General features: G+C 39.5%; 1 protein-coding gene across 7 annotated transcripts in view; it reads left to right on the top strand.

Moving 5' to 3' along the window:
* The window catches only part of OSBPL1A (oxysterol binding protein like 1A), a 231,915-nt gene that overhangs the window by 190,025 nt on the left and 28,074 nt on the right, over positions 1 to 13,816 (top strand). For all 7 annotated transcript variants that reach the window (XM_061170288.1, XM_061170290.1, XM_061170289.1 and 4 more), the window contains one exon: positions 7,800 to 7,875. In XM_061170288.1, the coding sequence (XP_061026271.1) occupies positions 7,800 to 7,875 (76 nt within the window). The remainder of the gene's footprint in view (positions 1 to 7,799; positions 7,876 to 13,816) is intronic.

The following is a 13,816-nucleotide window of genomic DNA, read 5'->3' on the forward strand; positions in this document are numbered from 1 at the left end:
CTGATGAACATAAATGCAAAAATCCTCAACCAAATACTAGCAAACAGAATCCAACAGCACATTAAAAGGATCATACACCATGATCAAGTGGGTTTTATCCCTGGAATACAAGGATTCTTCAATATATGCAGATCAATTAATGCGATACACCTTATTAACAAATTGAAGGAGAAAAACCATATGATCATCTCAATAGATGCAGAAAAAGCTTTTGACAAAATTCAGTGCCCATTTATGATAAAAACTCTCCAGAAAGTAGGCATAGAGGGAAACTACCTCAACATAATAAAGGCCATATATGACAAACCCACACCAAACATCATTCTCAATGATGAAAAACTGAAAGCATTTCCTCTAAGATCAGGATCAAGACAAGGATGTCCACTCTCACCACTATTTTTCAACATAGTTTTGGAAGTCCTAGCCACGGCAATCAGAGAAGAAAAAGAAATAAAAGGAATAGAAACTGGAAAAGAAGAAGTAAAACTGTCACTGTTTGCAGGTGACATGATACTATACATAGAGAATCCTAAAGATGCCACCAGAAAACTGCTAGAGCTAATCAATGAATTTGGTAAAGTAGCAGGATACAAAATAATGCACAGAAATCTCTTGAATTCCTATACACTAATGATGAAAAATCTGAAAGAGAAATTAAGGAAACATTCCCATTTACCACTGCAACAAAAAGAATAAAATACCTAGGAATAAACCTACCTAAGGAGACAAAAGACCTGTAGGCAGAAAACTATAAGACACTGATGAAAGAAATTAAAGATGATACAAACAGATGGAGAGATATACCATGTTCTTGGATTGGAAGAATCAACATTGTGAAAATGACTATACTACCCAAAGCAATCTACAGATACAATGCAATCCCTATCACACTACACTGGCATTTTTCACAGAACTAGAACAAAAAATTTCACAATTTGTATGGAAACACAAAAGACCCTGAATAGCCAAAGCAATCTTGAGAAAGAAAAATGGAGCTGGAGGAATCAAGCTCCTGGACTTCAGACTATATTACAAAGCTACAGTCTTCAAGGCAGTATGGTACTGGCACAAAAACAGAAATATAGATCAATGGAACAGGATAGAAAGCCCAGAGATAAACCCATGCATATATGGTCACCTTATCTTTGCTAAAGGAGGCAAGAATATACAATGGAGAAAAGACAGCCTCTCCAATGAGTGATGCTGGAAAAACTGGACAGCTACATGTACAAGAATGAAATTAGAACACTTCCTAACACCATACACAAAAATGAACTCAAAATGGATTAAAGACCTAAATGTAAGGCCAGAGACTATAAAGCTCTTAACAGGAAAACATAGGCAGAACACTCTATGACATAAATCACAGCAAGATCCTTTTTGACCCACCTACTAGAGAAATGGAAATAACGACAAAAATAAACAAATGGGCCCTAATGAAACTTAAAAGCTTTTGCACAGCAAAGGAAACCGTAAACAAGATGAAAAGACAACCCTCAGAATGGGAGAAAATATTTGCAAACGAAGCAACTGACAAAGGATTAATCTCCAAAATATACAAGCAGGTCATGCAGCTCAATATTAAAAAAATAAACAACCCAATCCAAAAATGGGCAAAAGACCTAAATAGACATTTCTCCAAAGAAGATATACTGATTGCCAACAAACACATGAAAGGATGCTCAACACCACTAATCATTAGAGAAATGCAAATCAAAAGTACAATGAGGTATCACCTCACACTGGTCAGAATGGCCATCATCAAAAAATCTACAAAAAATAAGTGCTGGAGAGGGTGTGGAGAAAAGGGAACCCTCTTGCACTGTTGGTGGGAATGTAAATTGATACAGCCACTATGGAGAACAGTGTGGAAGTGCCTTTAAAAACTAAAAATAGAACTACCATATGACCCAGCAATCCCACTACTGGGCATATACCCTGAGAAAATCATAATTCAAAAAGAGTCATGTACCACAATGTTCATTGCAGCACTATTTACAATAACCAGGACATGGAAGCAACCTAAGTGTCCATTGACAGATGAATGGAGAAAGAAGATGTGGTACATATATGCAGTGGAATATTACTCAGCCATAAAAGGAAATGAAATTGAGTTATTTGTAGTGAGGTGGATGGACCTAGAGTCTGTAATGCAGAGTGAAGTAAGTCAGAAAGAGGAAAACAAATACCATATGCTAACACATATGTATGGAACCTTAAAAAAAAAAATGGTTCTGATGAACCTAGGAGCAGGACAGGAATAAAGTCACAGACGTAGAGAATGGACTTGAGGACACGAGGAGGGGGAAGGGTAAGCTGGGACGAAGTGAGAGAGTAGCATTGACACATGTACACTACCAATGTAAATGATAGCTAGTGGGAAGCAGCTGCATAGCACAGGGAGATCAGCTTGGGGCTTTGCGACCACCTAGAGGGCTGGGTAGGTAGGGTGGGAGGGAGACGCAAGAGGGAAGGGATATGGGGATATATATGCATATAACTGATTCACTTTGTTGTACAGCAGAAACTACCATTGTAAAGCAATTTTACTCCAATAAAGATGTTAAAAAAAAAAAAAAGCATCTCCCAGGGACTTCCCTGGCCGTCCAGTGGTTAAGACTTCACCTTCCAGTGCAGGGGCTGCTGGATCAATCCCTGGTTGGAGAGCTAAGCTCCCACATGCCTCGCAGCCAAAAAAACCAAAGCATAAAACAGAATCAGTATTGTAACAAGTTCAATAAAGACGTTAAAAACAGTCCACACCAAAAAAATCTTAGAAAAAAAAAAGCATCTCCCAAAGACCTGGGGGCCAGTGATCTCCTGAACTTGCGCAGTGTGTTTGGAGCAAAGGGATCCCAGCACAGCATTTGTGAGTCACGCTTCACAAGTCAACGTGGTTCACCTCGGGGTCTGTGTACACCCTGTGTCGGTGGTGCAGTGGCAGGGCAGCCGGGTGAGCCGCGTGCATCACGGAGATGAAGCGAGTGGGACGGGAGCTTTCCCTTAAAGACCAGTCATTGTGTCGTTGTGTCCGTAGTCAGAGCGGCATCTGTATGGTTGAAAATAGAGCCGGGGTGCATCACTCTCAGTCCCTGGTACAGGGTGTTTTCTCTCTGTGTGAAGGGAAAAAGGAAGCATAGAATTCAGGATAATGACTCTCAGATCAACTCAAAGGGAAGAGAATAATTGATCTGTGCTCTCAGCCTGGAAATTCTGAGGCCTGCCTGCCACTGCTCTGTTTTCTGCCTGGAGTAGCATCTCCTCATCCAAGATCATTAGAGAATTCTTACCCACCTCCCCGCCCCCCCATGGAAGGAGTGAAAATTTAAAATATAGAAACATATCCTTTTCAGTATAAATCATTTTTTAAAATTTTAATCTACCTAATTTTAAAAAATCTATTCTCTCTACTTTAAAGAATACTGCAGATTTAGCATTTTCTTGATGATTGGGTTGTGGACTGTTTTGCTTCTCATTGACTAGACTCTTGTAATTGAGTAATTTTTTGCTCTTTCTCTATAATCTGAGAGCATTCCTATCCTTTTGTTTTCAGAAGTAATCACAGAAATCCATTATGTCCAATTGTAGCCACAGGTGATTTTTGAACACTTGAAATGTGGCTAGTGTGAGCACGAAACTGAATTTGTAGTCTTATTTAATTTTAATTAATATAGGTTTATTATGTTAATTTTGTAATATAGTTTGTAAAAATGAAGCAGTATAAAGTATTTTGCCATTAAACATAACTTTATTGCTTTGGTAAGACTACATTTCACTTTGTTAAAAATTTAGTAGCTAACTTGTGACGTGCTCTAAGTGTAAAATCCAGCACTGGATTTTGAAGACGTGGTGTGGGAAAAAGTATAAAATATCTCATTAATATTTTTATATTGATTACATGTTGAAGTGCTGATACTTTGGACATATTGGGTTAAATCAAACATATTGTTAAAATTAATTTATCTTGTTCCTTTTTACTTTTTTTTTTTTAATAAAGCCACTACAAAATTTAAAATGATCTATGAAGCTCTAGTTGTATTTCTATGACAGGTTTCTCAACTTTGGCACTACTGCCATTAGAGGCTGGATAACTTTTTGTTGTGGAGACCTGTCTTGTTTCCTGTGGGATGTTTAGCAACATCCCTGGCCTAGCTGATGGAGACCAGCTTCCCACCCAGTGCAGGAATGCCTTTCTGGGCCATGACTGAAAGGGATCCTCCAGCACCTGTTTGAAACACTTCCTTGTTGAGACTCTGTTGTCTCTCCTATTTGGAATTAATTATAAGACAGGTTATACTTTATGGTAGCTGTTATGTTAGCTTTATGTTATATTTATATTAAGTTTATGTTAGCTTTACGTTAGGTGTCCTGTAACTTCCACCAAGAGTCCTAGTCCTAATGTCTTCAGTAGCACAAGATAAACCATATTCTTTATGAAAGCGATAATGTATACCAAAAGGCCTTATACATTCCAAAGCTCATTCAACAAATACTTAAACTCCTCCCCTGTGTTAGGCTTGTCCTGGGCAGTGAGATACAGCAGTAGATGAAAAGCGAGTCCTCCGGAAGCTTATGTACTATATTTGGGGGACGTAGTCAGCAGATACTCAGGGGTGCCCTGCAGTGCGTCACGTGATGATCAGTGCTGTGGAGAAGGACGAAGCAGGCAGAGGGGTGCAGGGACTGCGGTGGGGCTGTGGGTGTGCGGATGCCTTTAGTCCTGCGCCCCTGGCCCCGTCCTCTAAATGCCCTGACACCTCTGTCACGCCCCCTGTTCCCAGACCTCCAGTTTCTTCTAGACCACACGTTTCCTTCAGCCATTGCTTATAAGAGCTGGTCTCCAGACACCTTTGCCTGGCCTCTCCTGAGTCCTCCTTTTCAAAGTGGCACATGGGTCTGAATCCCAGCTGTGGTCTGACCTTTGCAGAGCTGCCCTTGGGAATGTTCTGGCTCTGTTCTTTTGGCAGCCTCCTCATGCTATCGATTTAGATGCAGTCAGCAGCCCTGTGGTCGTTTACTTGGGCCCCGGCTCCTGCATGGCCGTGTGGGCTGGTGTTCTCTTGCTGCTTCTCGTCAGTGTGTTACGCACCATGTGGTCTGAAGGAGGGTTTGCATTTGGCTCTGCGTGTCCTACACAAGAAGACAGCACGGGCTCCGTGATGGCCCTTTCCCTTCACCTCTGCTTTCTGGTTGTGTTCCAGAATAGATAACTCAGGTTGCAGATTATCTGGCCTCATTAATGAGTAATTACATTTTCATAGAACACCACAAAGAGTTATGTGCACAAAAATGAGTACAGGCTATTTCTGGGTGGGATTCTTGGCTGGCAACCCTGTGATGCTTTCTAAATTGAGAATAAAAATAAAGCTTGGATGTCTCTTCTGCTTTCTTGCTTCCAAAATATTTCTTGTTTTTCTGCTATTCTTGCCTTTAATCAGAATAGTAATGTATACATATGCATTTAATGTAAGCATTTGTTGGGGGGAATTACAGCCCCTTATTCAGTCTTCACAAAACTTATTTTGGACTCATAACTTCCTAAATATATGTTACATTTCTGACTGACTTTATAGTAGACAAGAGATGAAAAATTTAGTTGATATGCATCTCTGAAACTATATTCTACATGCAAATGGTAGGTAATGGCAAGGATTCTGTCCCTGGATTCAGTTGTTCATGTCACTGAGATTGATAGTCTTGGATTGTAGAGAATGTGATTTAAATACCATCTGTGGCCACTTATCCAGCAGATTGGGTAGATGACGAAACTACCAAATGAGCAGTGTATGTTCCTAAGAAAAGGAAAAATCAGAAAGATTTTACCACAGAGGATCTTAAAATATTATTTATTTAAAAACTTAAAATTTTATTAACTTCTGTAATTCAGATTAATCAGTTTATAGAATAGAGATTCTTTAGAAGATAAAATTTTTAATTTAACATTTTCTTTAATATTTTAGGTACATGGGTATATTTCAAACAGCACCTGGAAAACCAGCATCCCTGGCCAGAACCTAAGACAATGAAAAAGAAGGCATTATTATAACGGTGTTTCAGGAAGTTGTTCTGGGCACCTCCCGCTCCTGCCCCTGGTGGTGCTGAGGCCTCAGGATGCCTGAGCTCAGTGCGCTGCTCATCTGAGCCACAGACCCTTTGCCACCGACAGCCGCCCTTCTCTTGGCTGTTTCCTTACCCCTGCAGAGGCTTTGGAAACGCTCCTTCTGTAGAGGTTAATTTGCAAAGGGTTTTCCAGTCCATCCAGAGTTGCTGAGTTTGGTCCAATATCAGCATCTTTGGGAAAGTACTGATATGATCCAATTAATTTCTTAAAAACCTGAAGCTAGGTTCTGTAATGACATTTTTTGTTTCCATTATTTAACAGCTACTAGAGTAATTTATTGAGTATCAGAGTATGATAGGTCTGTCTTGGACCAAGCAGCAGGTCAGATATGCCAGCACATGAAAGGACAGTGTACTTCTGAGGTGGTTTAAGCAGCTGGACACCAACACAGGAGGATTAGGAGGATTCGGATCAGAACGATTCTGAAGACGTGGGGCCAGTTGATCTGCTGTGGAACTTTTCAGGGCCCAAAATAGCAGTGAATAGGGATACAAGCCCAGATTGACCCTATTTTATCCTGTCTGTGAACATTTTTTCCAATTTTATTGAGAAATAATTGATATACATCACTAAGCTTAAGGTGCACAGCACGATGGTTTGAGTTACATGTATATTACATTTCACAATATTGTGACATGATCACCACAGTAGGTTTAGCTAACATCCATCAGCTTATATAGATAAAATAAAAAAAAAATTTTTTTGTCTCCTGATAATGAGAACTCTTAGCATCTACTTTCTTAACGACTACAGTATATATCTTACTTACGTCTTATAGTGTTGACTATAGTCATGTTGTACATCACATCCCTAGTACTTATTTATCTTATAATTGAAAGTTTGTACCTTTTGACCACCTTCGTCCAATTCCCTTTCTCTTCAGCCTCACCTCTGGCAACCACAAATCTGATCTTTTTTCTTTGAGTTTGATGTTGGTTTTTTGTTGTTGTTGGTTCCACATGTGAGATCATATAGTATTTGTCTTTCTCTGTCTGACTTATTTCAGTTAATATAATGCCTTCAAGATCCATCAGTTTTGTTGCAAATGGTAGGTTTTCCTCATTTTTTATGGCTGAATAATATTCCTTGTGTGTGTGTGTGTGTGTGTGTGTGTGTGTGTGTGTCTGAGTCTGAGAGACAGAGAGAGATACACATACCACATTTTCTTAAATGATTGATTTCATACCACCATGTCTTGGCTATTGTAAATAATGCTGCTGTGAACATGGGGGTGCAGACATCTTTTCAAGTTAGTATTTTCATTTCCTTTTAATATATTCCCAGAAGTGGAATTGCTGGATCATATGGGAGTTCAATTTAAATTTTTTGAGGACCATCCATACTGTTTTCTGTAGTGGCTGTACCAGCTTACAATCCCACCAACAGTGCACAACCTTCCCTTTTCTCCACATTCACGCCAGCATTTGTAATCCCTTGTCTTTCTGGCTATTCTAACAAGTGTGAGGTGATATCTCATTGTGGTTTTAATTTGCATTTCCCTAATGACTGGTGATATTGAGCATCTTTTCATGTACCTGTTGGCCATATGTACATGTTGCATGTTTTTATGGTGTCTCTATACATGTATGCCTGTGGCTCTCAGATTATTGACAATAGCTTTTTTCCTAATGCCAGTGGTATTAAAATTAAGTCTTTATTTTTGTTTTCTTTTTTTCAGAACAAGCTTGCCCTCCCCTATGTTTTCCAGAAATGACTTCAGCATCTGGAGCATCCTCAGAAAATGTATTGGAATGGTAAATTAACTATCAGTTCTATAATATTAAGCTGATAGGTGTTTCATGCATATCCTTTAGAAGGGAATCCTAATGTTGGCATAAAAGTGATGCACAGCAATGTTTATGAAAACTTTTGAGAATCAGAAATTAGGAAAAGTCTTATATTAGGTTTTCCTCACAGAATTTGAACCACTCTTCATGCCATTTAATATGACTTTAATGTGACTTTTCATTGTAAGAAAGTAGAAAAAGAAAATGCTCCACATTTGTATTTCCCTATAGAGTTACCCAGAAAGGCTCGAAAAGAGCAGAGTCCCCTCAGTATAGAATATAATTCCACTTACGCTTCTGTGCACAGAGCTGGTCTTTGTACCTTGTAAGTGTGGTGTATGTTAGATATTTGGAATGTGTCCCAGCTTAGTTATCTGTGCAGGTGGATCTGATTTTGCGGGGGAGGGTGACGGATGGCAAAATTGACTATTATATAAATCCTTAGATTCCCTTTAAAATAGTAATCCGTGTCACCACCCTGACAACAGTCAGGCTAGGATTCTGAGTAAAGTTCTCTTAATTCTTCTAGCATGACCTTTGACCAACTAGAATGATGAAAATTTTAAAACATGTGAGTCCTGAACTGCTAAAGAATCTGCCTGGAGATTATGTTTCTTAATTTTGCAATTTAATGTGCAGCCTGAGTACTCCAAGAACTTTCCTTGTACTGGGAAGTATAGTCACTTTCTAAACATTTTCATTCTGATGCCTGAAATCCTTTTGGCTGCTGGTGTGCCCACGTTGGCATTTTTCAAATGCCCCTCTTCTCTACATGGGGTAATGTCATCTGAGACTTCCTAAATGTAATTTCCAAGGAGCTAATTCCAGAAACATTTATTTTAAACAAATATTTTCTGATCCTACTGTATGGAGAGAAGGATCCTGTAGCTGGATAATGGGCTTTATCCCAGCCTTGCCGCCTCCCGTCTGTGAGACCCTAGGCCAGTTGCCTTGCTTCCCTGAGTAAAGTTAGGAGAGTAATTTGTACCTTATAGCTGTATTGAGAGATAAATAAGATAATTTATATAAAATGGACAGGACAGACCGTGGTTTAGCTTAATGCTCAACATTATTATCAACAGTTAATCACACTTGAGAATCAGAATACCTCGGCTCTAATTCCATTTTGATTATATTAAGTTTCATCAGGACGAACCAAATGTATCTAGACAAATATATATATTCTTAAATAAAATAACTATACATATTAGTCTCTTAAGAACTGAAATTTTCAGGACAAAAAATTATATCCTACAGAGTTAATATTTTTCAAGCCCTTAGTAAACATATTTATCATTGAGATCCAGTATGTAAATATGTACATATGCATGCGTGTTTAAAATGAAAACCAGTTCCACAAAAGAATACTCATCCTTACAATAAATATTTTCTATTATATTAGATTAATGCTGATTCCAACTCATTAAATTGATTTTATAACCTGCTAATGAATGAAACCCACAGTTACTGTAGAATTGGTACCACATTTGTCTAAAGCTGTTGAGTCAACAGAATGGGTATGAAAACTGCAGATGTGGTTTAGTCTTTTTTGGCAATCGTGGAAAGTACAGCTTTCTGTATTTCTCTTGCTTGAGTCTGTCACCTACTATCTCCTGTCTCACTGGGTGTCGGATTTAGTGGTATTGTCATGAGTTTGTTCAGGCTAGTGACTGATAATCGTCTAGAACTAATGTCTAAAGCAAGCATTCTGTCTAAATGGAAACTATCCATTCTTTTAAAAGACGGGAAATAATGTCATGCTTCTGCCTGTCGTACTTCGAAAGATGCTCTATTTCTCTAGAAGGATGGTTTTACCTTTATTTTTAGGTGTGGAACTGTTTGTGCAAATAGACAGGCTGAATCATAAACAAAATAAAGCAAATAAAAGCAGAGCTGTTTGGGTTGAAAGGGCACCGTGGAATGTTTTGAAACTTGTATCTATAGAACTTTCTGAATAAATCACAGAGAAAGAGCTGCAGGGGAGGTAATATTTTGGGAAAGTATTTTCTGCTGAGGTTTTATGAGACTAACATTCTAGATGAATAATTATTAATATTTATTAATGTGATTGAAAGGCAGTTATCTGGCATTTGGAAGTTATTGTTCTCGGGGCACCATGTCTCCCCTCTCATGGGCAGCGGAATCAGTCCAAGGGGGTGAGTGTTGAGCACAGTAGAGATTTAAAGTGCAGTGTATCTTGAGAGAGAAATGCAAATAACATCACCAGAATAAAAATTTTTAAATAATTTTTGGTATCGACCCCTCTTATATCTGCCTCCTCCTACCCCCAACTGCGAGGAAAATAGCTAAAAAATTAGAAGATATTAGTATCCATAGATTTTATTACAGTTAACTTCAAAGTGAAGGCATTTTTTAACCCCCCATTGCACTTTCATGATTCTATTACACTTAATAATCCAAATACTTCACTCCAGGGCCTTTCTGTGTGGGTATATCTCAGTTACAGAAGCCATGGACATACCCTTCACCTGACTTTTCCCATAGCTTCACATTCCCAGTTTCTTGATTTTATAATAAGAAGTCTTAAAAGTAGCAGAGGAAATCTGATACTGAACCGTAGCTTTTCATGATGTCTCTGTCGACTTGAGGAGCATATGAGATCAGAGTGGGGAGTGTGGGCATCCTGCTGGAAACCTCCCAGTTCTACACTCAGCTGGGGTCTGGTGCCAACTTTTTCAGAAATCAGTGCCCCTTATTTCTGATGATACAGTTTTATGGCTTAGTATCATTAATCCCTTAAGACATGGCTTTTAAGAACACATGATAGGTGCTTACCTGCCATGTATGGTCGAGGTATAACTTCATCTTTCTCAGGTAGGAAAGTCAGTGTCTTCAGGCGTTTGTCATCCTGGGCCTCGGTGCCCTGCAGCACCTTCTCCAGCCGGGCTCACCTTGCTCCATCCTCCACTGCCACATACATACACATTTGACTTTGCTTTTTTCTAAAATGAATATAGAGACTTAGATTTCCAAAATTAATGGCACCCTTTTTTCTCCCAGTCTGTTTTGGACAGGATTATGTTACCAAATGTTGGGTTATACTACATGAAATGAATACATAACTGGAATTAAATCCTAAATCTCTCTGTGATTGAAGCATTTACCAAACAGATTCCCATCTCAGAATTAATACTTGATGTTGGTTAGTAGTTTGAATTCTTTGTTCCTTATTTCCTTACTCCCATTGTCCTTTTGTTAAAGGACTCTAGTCTCATAATCCCATTGTCTTCTGTTTCCCCTGTTTTCTTTCTCCTCTTCTCTCCTATCCCTTTAGGATTTGTCAACAGGACACACCCAGAGGCTAGGTCATGGGTGTCCATACTTAGTGACTTTGGAAACCAGGGCCAGCACCAGGGTGAGGCAAGCAAGGCGTCCAGGCACAAATTTTGAGTAGGCGCCTGCACCTGAGACCACGTCTGCTAAATGTCTTGGAGTCATAGAATATTAGTGTTAGATTATTATAAGAGGGTGAAGAAGGTCTGTTATATTTTAAATACCGAGTTATTTAAAGTGAAAATGTTTTATCATTCAGAAAGGTATCCAGTGCAACCAAATTCCATAGAGACTTGAATATAAGAGTTGAAAACGTTATCATTCTAGTTTGCTCCTTTAACTCCTTTTTCCATTCCATATTTACTATAGAATATTACCCTAACCTAATTTTTTTCATCTTTGAAGGTATTTTGATTACCTTATCGTACTTCACTATCACAAGAATACATATTTAAATTAAAATTTAAAAATTTATATTTTATGGCCATAAGACTTTAATACTAAAAGTTTTAAGTTATTCTTACATGAGTGATCAAAATAACAAACATTACAAAATTTATGAAAGTATAACATAAAAGCTAAAATGTTACTCATAAAAAGGATTTTTTCACTTTGGCTGAGATATCTGAGAATGAATATCACACATTGCTAGAATGAGACAGGATTTTCAGTAACAGTTCTTTTTTTTTAATAGATTCAAGGATTAAGAAGCCTTGCTCATATTAATAGACAGATGGGAGTAGGAGTTCTGTGGCTTTTTTAGTATCTAGGAATGTCATTCGGTTCTTTGACCTTTTCCTGACTATATGTCAAAAATCAGATGGTAATATATTATCCATCAAAAATAATTTTTTATGATCCATAAATTGACAACTCAATAGGACTTCCTTCAGTGTTATTGGAAACAACATTGGAAAACTCTAACTTGCAGGAGGTCTTGTTACCTTCCTTTGGAGTCATGGGCATCTGGGTCTCTGGGAAATGGAGTGGAGAAGCTTTACCAGGGCTCTCAACTTCGGTTTCTGTAACTGTGTCCTCTCACTCAGATATACCTTGCAATATTGAGAAGGGGTTGGGAAGACTGAAATATTTTCCCTGAAACGCACCTTGCCAATATAATCTTTTTTCATGAAATGCTTTTTATCTTACCATGCACTTTAAATGTTTTCCCTCAAAACCTCAGATTCATCGCATTCCCTTGATGCAGAATGTCTGCCGCATGACCTCACAACCAGACGCATCCCGGGTCAGCTCACTGTCAGGGCTGTGATGTTATTTTTGGGCTCAGATAAACACGTTGGTATATGTCACTGTGACAACTGTCCCATTCTTGAATTCTAAATATAAGCCAGATACAGCTCTAGATAAGATTTGGAGCTTTGCCCAAACTGGTACATTATAAATACTGACTGAAGAGACAGGAGGCAGAAGAAGCAAAGTAGTTAAACAAAATTTGTCATCTCTACCACCTCGCTCTATAATGATCTGAAATCAGAATATCCCAGCAGGGGAGAGGTGACTGGAAGAGCTTCCGATGTCAGGTCTTTGCCTTAACGAAAACAGGAAAGTCGGGGAGCCATCCTGCAGAGCAACAGTGCCTTGATTTAAGAGGCTTCCTTGTACCAGTACTGTATTTCTAAACCTCCCTTCACTCGGTGCCCTGAAGGTTTTTACACATCAGAGCAAGACTGCTATACTAGAATTCAGGATGGTGTAAGGGGTGTCTCCCCCGCACCCCAAGTAAAAGAAGTGTGGTTTTAAAAGAAGACGTGGGAGAACAGCAACAGCGTGACGTCCGACGCAGGTGCGTTCTTGGCCTGTCGGTTCTTAGGCAGGAGTGCGTGTGGAGGCTGAGAACCTGCAGATCGGTTCCCCTAAAGCATCCATCCCTGCCCACAGTCACGGGGTACCCTGAGTGACTGCAGTGGGGAGACCGTGAACCTGGTCCAGGCTTCCAGCCAGCGCCTTAGTTGTCCTGCCACATTCCCGCCTAGTGGTTGTCCATCGAGAGGACTCACACGGCCTCCCAACTCTGAAAAAATTCAGCTACGAGACAGGAAGAATAGGAAAGGAATATCTGTTTGTCTTTTCCCTCAAAGCTTTTCTTGTCTTTTTCTCCCTTTTTTTTTTTTACCACTGGTTGCACCCAGTTGCCCACAGTGTGGTTCATTCAGTTCACATGCAGACACCCCTTTCCTGTGCATAGTTCCTTTGTTTCTGGGTGTTGTGTTCTCTGGGGCTGGTCTGTGAGAGCCGAGGAACAGTGGTGTAACCAACAGCAAAAGACGTCAGAGCAGCAGGCTTGTTCAGACTGCTCGACCAGAGTGGTCCCCAAGGGCTGACTTGCAAGGTCTTGGTGTGACTGCTTTGGGCATGATCAGTGTATTCAGATGGCAAGAACCTCTCATGTGATGGTAAACTAATAGATGATAGACATCTTGTGGAGAGGGAAGGGACTGAGTAGCCCAAGATGGGAAAGAGACCTTTGGCCCTCCAAGGCCCTTACATGTAAGAAGGGTAAAGTTTTACATCTTTGGGGCTGTTGTGGAGGGAGGATCCAGTGCCAAGCTGGTGTCACAGAAGGCACAGAGCCAAGGCTGCTGCCAGCGCCTGC

Source organism: Eubalaena glacialis, chromosome 15 (assembly GCF_028564815.1).
Source record: "Eubalaena glacialis isolate mEubGla1 chromosome 15, mEubGla1.1.hap2.+ XY, whole genome shotgun sequence".
Taxonomy (NCBI): domain Eukaryota; kingdom Metazoa; phylum Chordata; class Mammalia; order Artiodactyla; family Balaenidae; genus Eubalaena; species Eubalaena glacialis.